General features: G+C 41.4%; 1 protein-coding gene across 3 annotated transcripts; it reads left to right on the top strand.

Moving 5' to 3' along the window:
• The first annotated feature begins 352 nt into the window (after positions 1-352).
• slc5a11 (solute carrier family 5 member 11) lies at positions 353-7,852 on the top strand. Of its 3 annotated transcripts, none has more exons than XM_039824946.1 (16): positions 353-480; positions 1,163-1,309; positions 1,582-1,653; positions 1,816-1,920; positions 2,025-2,084; positions 2,165-2,269; positions 2,410-2,515; positions 2,630-2,710; positions 2,792-2,997; positions 3,744-3,879; positions 4,113-4,220; positions 4,327-4,477; positions 5,129-5,297; positions 5,674-5,889; positions 7,207-7,381; positions 7,486-7,852. In XM_039824946.1, the coding sequence occupies exons 2-16, from the start codon at positions 1,163-1,165 to the stop codon at positions 7,716-7,718; spliced, it is 2,070 nt and encodes a 689-aa protein (XP_039680880.1). In that variant the 5' UTR covers positions 353-480; the 3' UTR covers positions 7,719-7,852. The 3 variants fall into 3 exon arrangements, with proteins under 3 accessions (XP_039680880.1, XP_039680882.1, XP_039680881.1); XM_039824948.1 differs by having other exon boundaries at positions 7,508-7,677; XM_039824947.1 differs by having other exon boundaries at positions 358-475.
• The last annotated feature ends 244 nt before the right edge of the window (positions 7,853-8,096 follow it).

The raw sequence follows: 8,096 nt of genomic DNA on the forward strand, positions 1-8,096 counted from the left end.
GTAAATAACATGTCTTTACAACTGCTGCTGACACACCCCTCTCTCTCTCTCTCTCTCTCGCTCTCTCTCTCTCTCTCTCTCTCTCACTCTCTCTCACACACACACACATACACACACACACACACACACAGATACATTCCCCTTACCTTGTTTTAATATTATGATATCACTGCCCACATCATCTGTGTAATTGATGCATTTAAAACCCACTCAGCAGTCACTTAGCTCATGTGTTATAATAACACATGAGCTTGCAGCGCATGTGTTATTACAACACATGAGCTGTTAAGAGTAATAAATCATTTACATTTTAACTAAACCTCGTCACGAGGTTAAAGTGGAGTTTGATCTTTTGGCTAGTGAAGGAAACTTTTGAGAAACACAGAGATTCCTGCGATTGGACTCATGTAATTTGTGACATGTATTGTTTGGCCCAGACAACTCAGCTCAAGGATAGCCAGTGTGACAACTTACTGTAAGGTGAGTTTATTTACGAAATAATACCATTTAATACACAGCCTGAAGATAGTAAGAGACTGAGTTGTAGCTTTTGCTGATATCTGCATTGATGTAAAGCCTCAATAGCCTATGTATTATGTGTGTATTTGCAACAGTGCTACACAGATGCGTTAAAGTGCAAAATCTTTATCCTAACATGCTTATAGAAGTGCAGTTTATTATAAAACATTAATTTGCGTTCCACTCGTTAACAGTTATTTGCCTATAACAACAGTACAGCAGGTTTAAGAATCATATCTCCAGTAACTGACAAGTAGTAATATTGTGTAAATTGAGTGTGTCTCAGCTGGTGGTCAACTCAACTCTCAACTGGTCAATGTTGGAATATGTTCTTAAAGCATGGGTTCACAATCTTTCAAGTTCACTACTGTCTTAAAGCGCTAGTCAGGTGCCCATATGTACATTTAAAGGGGAACTCCACCTATATTAAGAATTCCAATCAATCAATATTTGTTCTTTTTTATACCCAAATGAGCTTTATTCTATTTTTTACTTGTACAGTTCTTAGTTTTGTTACTATACAGTAATATTTTTTCATGACTTGAAACTATTCAAGACTAAATAGTCTTAACATTTGATTACTGTACTCACTATCACAGCAAAAGACAACAATTTGTTAATTTCTTATATTCTTATATTCCAGATGACCTTTGACATAACAGAAAGCCGCCAAGGGACCAGCATGCCCCCTTCTCCATCGCCCTCTCCTGGGGGCACAACTACCCTGGGTACTGTGGATATAGTTGTGCTGGTAGTCTACTTTCTGCTGGTTCTCGCTGTTGGCCTCTGGGTAAGTACAGGAGAAAAAACAGGTCTCTGTTCTAATACCTTTACCAAGCATTTTTACATAGTGAGTCTGACTGAACAAAGACACCTTGAATGGTCAACAACATCTACAACCATCATTGGCTTTAGCTTAATGAAATAAAATATCACAAAGGTTGTGCCAGATTTTCATTCGATCACTAACACAGTTGGGGATCCTGGTGTCTTCTCAGATGTTACGAATCAAACTTTCCTTCTGCAATTGTATATTTAAGAGGTTTTTCATTTTTCTATCAGTCCATGTGGAGGACAAAGCGCAGCACGGTGGATGGATACTTCCTGGCTGGGAAGAACATGACCTGGTGGCCGGTGAGTCAAACAATTATTATTTCACATTGTCAGACTTATTGAAACTAACTATAGCACACTAGTCAAGAGCATTATAAAAAAGCTAGATGAAGGCAAAATGATATCCAGTTCAACGTGAAATACTGAGTCCATCCTAATTCTGACTCTCCTATCTATATTTAGGTGGGTGCCTCGCTGTTTGCCAGTAACATTGGCAGTGGGCATTTTATTGGCCTGGCAGGGTCAGGAGCCGCAGCAGGGATTGGGGCTATTGCATACGAGTGGAATGTAAGAGATTGTATATATGCTCTTAAGACATGCTAATGTAAAAACAAATTTGAAATGAAATGCTGTTTTTAAAGTGTTCAAAGTTCATATTTGGTGATCAACAGGGAATTCTGATGGTGCTGCTGCTGGGATGGCTCTTCCTGCCCATTTATATCTCCTCTGGGGTAAGGGCGTCTACACGTGAAACATCACGCACATACACATTCCTTTATATATAATCATCTTTGAACCCTTTTTTCTCCAGGTGATGACCATGCCAGAATATTTGCAGAGGCGATTTGGTGGCCGAAGAACTCAGATATTCATAGCTGTCCTGTCCTTATTTATTTACATCTTTACAAAGATATCGGTATGACACAAATCCACAATATATCTCTAGTGTTTCTATGCTGAAACTAATAAGTATTTTTATGCATGTATTTGAATGCTGTTGCATTTGTGTTGGTATCTTGACACCCTACGTGTCCCGCTGTGTGTGTTTCTGGCCAGGTGGACATGTATGCTGGTGCACTCTTCATTCAGCTCGCCTTACAATGGAATATCTACCTTGCTGTGGTGATGCTGCTGTCGATCACAGCTCTCTACACCATAGCAGGTGACTTTTCTCCTTCCTTCGCCATTTTAAAAACCTCTTGCTTAGAAATTAGACATAAGGGTGCCGTTTACTGCTTGTTCTGTGTGTCACTGGCTGTTGTATGTTGTTTCCTAGGTGGTCTGGCTGCAGTTATCTACACAGATGCTGCTCAAACTGCCATCATGCTGGCAGGAGCTCTCACCCTCATGGGCTTCAGTAAGTCAGATCTGACTGAAATGACATCCTCCCATCACCAGCACTTTATAGTTTATCTGACCCTGCTGTCCCCCTGTTGAGGCTTTGTGGAAGTTGGAGGCTGGGACGCTCTGATGGACGGATACCTCAACGCCATCCCTTCTGTTCGTGTGCCAAACTCAACGTGTGGCATCCCTCGAGATGACTCCTTCCACATATTCAGAGACCCGGTGAACTCTGACCTGCCTTGGCCCGGGGTCATCATCGGCATGTCCGTCCCCTCCATGTGGTATTGGTGTTCTGACCAGGTACCAGTGAACATTTTTGTATGGCAAATTAAAAGGTAGAGAACAAGTACCGCAATGTGACAAATGTCCAACTAGTGTACAAAAGATATCACAAACCAGGATATAAAAAACCCTCCTAATCCTAAAACTGGATCATGTGCTGCCATGCCTAATCTCTTCAGGGCGGGATGTCAAAAGCATATAGGGGTCCAGAGTTGCAAACATACATACATAACAAACATACATAAAAAAATATATTTTAATATATTTTGCTTGCAAAATGTCACAAGGTCTTTCATCTATAAATGATGAAAGTGTAATTAAGTGGGTTTTTTTTATCTTGTTTATGATGTTCTACAACATTCCTCTGAAGTTGAGTATGAAAGAGTCTTCATCTGAAAATCCCCATCTTGGGAATTTGGCATGTTTTGCTCCTCAGAGATGTTAAAAAATCCTTTTATACAATATCAGAGTAATCGTTTACCAACCAACCAAACATGAGACAACAGAGAGACACAAGTAGTTCTAATGAGCATTCCCTGTCTTCTCAGTTCAGCACTTGTATCTGATTTGTGCGCATAAAACCTTTACCCTAGATACCTGCCAGACCGAGTAATAACTGCAAGCTATGTGATTTCCTTATCCATTCTGATTACGGTAAATAGGCCCTTATGAAAACGTACTTACATACTGCTGCATCTCTTAACTATTAACTAACTGTCCCTGGGAGGTAACTGAGGGTCAGCTGTGGCTGTGATTCTCTGCAGGTGATCGTGCAGCGATCCTTGTCTGCTAAGACCCTGACCCATGCAAAAGGTGGCTCACTCATGGCTGCTTATCTAAAAATTCTGCCTTTCTTTGCTATCATGCTGCCTGGCATGATCAGCAGGATACTTTACACAGGTACAGTATGAAATGTATGTTTTAATAAATTAAGCCAGCAGCTGGGAAAATGTGCTCGATATACGCTTAATATGACACTATATAATGTATGGCTTCTGTTAAATAGTAATAATGTTATAAAAATTGGGTCTTCAATACTGGACAGACTGGTCGCATTCAGGTTATGTTAATGTATTGAGAGTTTTAATGTTTAAAATTGATTGAGTGTTGTGTGTTTGAATGATATTGTGTAGATGACGTGGCGTGTGCAGAACCTGAGTTGTGTAAACAGATTTGTGGTAACCCGGTGGGTTGTTCAGATACAGCCTACGCCAGACTGGTCATGGAGCTGCTGCCTTCAGGTGAGAGATTTAATCCCCTTGTTACACCTCCTGTACTGCCTTTTGCTCTATATGCCGTTTACATACAGTCCCTTTTATGCCAATCTCTGTGTGTTTTCCCTCCCAGGGCTGCGAGGTTTGATGATGGCGGTAATGATTGCTGCACTCATGTCCTCTCTGACCTCCATCTTCAACAGCGCCAGCACCATTTTCACCATGGATCTATGGAAGACTTTCAGATCCCGTGCATCCGAGTGGGAACTTATGATTGTGGGCAGGTACAGTATGTAACCACCTGTGGACAAGCAGGCATAACCCAAAATATGGTCCTGGTTGCAGCATGTATGCTGTATACTGCAGCACTGGTTTAAGCCTACAATAATAGATTTATTTTTTGCCTTTATTTGATAGTACAGCTAGAATATTGACAAGGAAGGGGGAAAGAGAGAGTGACGGGACCACATGCAGCAAAGGGCAGCGGTTCAGAATTGAACCCAGGCCGCTGCGCTTCCCTGGCGCTTCACAACAACATTTTTTAACATGAGAAACACTTTTAAAGGCCTCTCTCTTCAGGGCCACCATGCTTTGCTTTTTCCTATGAGGTCTTAAGTTACTGGTTAAAGGCTTATACATCATGTAGAATATTTCATTCCTACTCGGATCATCTACAATTAAACAATAAACCATGTATGGCATTATAATGCACTCTGGATAAAATCATCCACCAAATTGCATATTAAATTATTAAATTTTTCTGTCATGCTTACCCAAACCATAACCCCTCTTTCCACGAATGTACAGTGCTGTTCACATAAACAGTTATCCCTTCCCTACAAGATGTCCTGTGATCAAATCTTCAGCATGCCATGTCTTTGCAGAACTGAACTGAAATTATTTGGCAGTAAAACCTTTTCATGTGTGTGGTGCAGGGTATTTGTGCTTGTGCTGGTGGTGGTGTCCGTGCTGTGGATTCCTGTCGTCCAGGCCAGTCAGGGTGGGCAGCTTTTTATCTACATCCAGTCCATCAGCACCTACCTGCAGCCCCCAGTCTCCATCATCTTCCTCACAGGCTGCTTCTGGAAGAGGACTAATGAGAAGGTAAGGTGGTACAGCCTCAGACCAATCAAACTGGTCAGATTGATCAAATAATTCTGTCAAGAATATTTTTTATTCATTAAGAAGAAAAAAGAAATACTGCAGAAGAAAGAGATCCAGCATACTTTTACTTACTGTAGAGCATTCCCAACAACAGGCTGTACACATAATTATTATTTCACCTTTATTTTATTTTTAAGTCATTAAGAACAAGTTATTATTTACAATGGCGGTCTGATGTATTTAATAAATGTATAATCAGAACAAATAAGTTTATACATAACATCTTTATGTGAAAGCTGTGCTGAAACAGCTGTAACTAAATACATGTGTGATTGTGCTTTTCGTCGATTCTCCTCTCCCTCCTTCCATTCATCAGGGTGCATTCTGGGGCCTGGCTGTCGGCCTGTTGGTGGGCTGCATCCGCATGGTGTTGGACTTCATTTACCCTGCGCCCCTGTGCTACGAGGTGGATGACAGGCCCGGGGTGTTGAAATACGTCCATTACCTATACTTCTCCATGTTGCTGTCCTTCATCACCCTAGTTGTGGTGGTTGTAGTCAGCCTGGCTACAGAGGAGCCCAAACCGGAGCAGGTGAAGCCACTTAAGCACATCTAAATTTCGGTTTTAGGTTTATTTTCTGTATTGTTTTATTCAGTTATATTGCACTTATATTGATGGTGACAAGGCACAGAAAAACCTCTTCTTGACCCACTGATTCAGCTGTAGACTGACTAACCTATTGCTATGGTCCATTAATGCCACTACACAAGATACAAAGAATACAAGGATCTGCTCATTTTAACATCCCTCTACAGCACCACAAGGTGTCAATAACACTTCAGGGTACCTTTAAGACAAACAGAGTTTGTTTGCAGTACCCCGTCTATTTTGTGCTGGAATTTACACCTGACCTAACAGCCAGACATATAAACTCAGCAAGAAAAGAAACACCCCTTTTTCAGGACACTGTCTTTTAAAGATACTAGAAAAATAACTAGAGATCTTCATTGTAAAGGGTTTAAAAAATGTTTTACATGCTTGTTCAATGAACCATAAATAATTAATTAACATGCACCTGTTGAACGGTCGAAAAGACAATAACAGTTTAAGGGCGGTAGGCAATTAAGGTCACAGTTAAAAGAAAATTAGGAAAGTAAAAAGACCTTTTTACTGAAAAGTAAATTACTGAAAACACTAAAAGAAAGACGCCCAAGGTCCCTGCTTATCTGCGTGAATGTGCCTTAGGCATGGTGCAAGGAGGCATGAGGACAGCAGACATGGCCAGGGCAATACATTGCAATGTCCCTACTGTGAGACGCCTAAGATGCGCTACAGGGAGACAGGAAGCACAACTGATCGTCCTCACACTGGCAGACGACATGTAACAACACCTGCATAGGATCGGTACATCCAAATATTACACCTGTGGGACAGGTACAGGATGGCAAAAACAACCGCAAGAACTGGCCAGTCTGGTGCAGTACATGAGGAGGAGATGCACTGCAGTACTTAATGCAGCTGGTGGCCACACCAGCTACTGAGGGCTACTTTTGACTTTTGTAAACTTGCTCCTTATGACCTCATAAGGAGCAAGATTCCAGATCGGCCCATCTGAGCTTTCATTTTCTCAAAAGGCAGAGCAGGATACCCAGGGCTCGGTTTACACCTATCACAATTTCTAGCCACTGGGGGACCATAGGCAGGCTGGGGAAATGCATATTAATGTTAAAAAACCTCATAAAGTGAAATTTTCATGCCATGGGACCTTTAAAATATAAAAGCAGTTGAAAGTGACAGGACGTTTCTTTTTTTGCTGAGTATACTATCCTTTAAAATGTCAACAGGAGAATAAATCTCATTCCCTTAGATCTTTGGAAGTTAACTTTTTGCATGTCTTCTTTTGAACAGATAAGTCGCCTCACCTGGTTCACTAGGTTTGACCCAGTGGAGCCCAAAGAGCAGGTCTTCTCAGTGGAGCGGCGCACGAAGAGCTTAGAGGTGATCACTAGTCAGACAAATGAGATGGGAGTCACAGGAAGAGAGCAGGAGAGCAGCAACGGAAAAACAAGTCATCACAGGAAAGGTGGGTCTCTGTCCTGCGTTGCCATTACACTTTTCCATTTGTCAGTCAATGAACACGCCCTCTCCACCATTCAGTCTCTTCTCTCTCCCTCCTGAACTCTCCAGACTCTTTATCCTCCGTGTCCAGCGTCCAGAGCCATTCCAGGCTGATGTCTGCCCTCTACTGGCTGTGTGGGATGGAGAGAAGGAAGGAGGGAGATGATAAATCTGTGACGCCTCCAGCACCTGCACAGGCCATCTGTTCTCTGGAGGAAAAGCCACGTCTACGACTCATTGTCAACGTCAACCTCGTTGTTTGCCTATCAGTAACTGCCTTTATCGTCGGCTACTGGGGTTGACAGATACTCTCAATGGACACATGGTGTGTGGGGTGGGTAAAAACTTGTGTGCAGATTTTTTCAGAGTATGAGAAGAAATTCTACTTTCTTCTTGTTTTCTTCCAATAACTGACAGTAAAATTACATAAATTATATATTACCTCAGTGATTCTATTTCCTTCAAAACATGTTTTACTTGTAAATTGGATGAGAAAATCTTTCATTTACAGTACAGTTTTACATCATTGATGCCTGAAAGACTGCTTATGCCAAATATTTTGATGAAAGCTCCACTTATACGGTCTTCAGAAAATGAATCACAGCTGAATAATATACCTAAACTGGCTATGATGATTGATGCAGACAGTCTTTTGCACACTTTGTTTCCATCTTTGTTTT

This window comes from Perca fluviatilis, chromosome 15 (assembly GCF_010015445.1).
Source record: "Perca fluviatilis chromosome 15, GENO_Pfluv_1.0, whole genome shotgun sequence".
In the NCBI taxonomy this organism is placed as follows: Eukaryota; Metazoa; Chordata; class Actinopteri; order Perciformes; family Percidae; genus Perca; species Perca fluviatilis.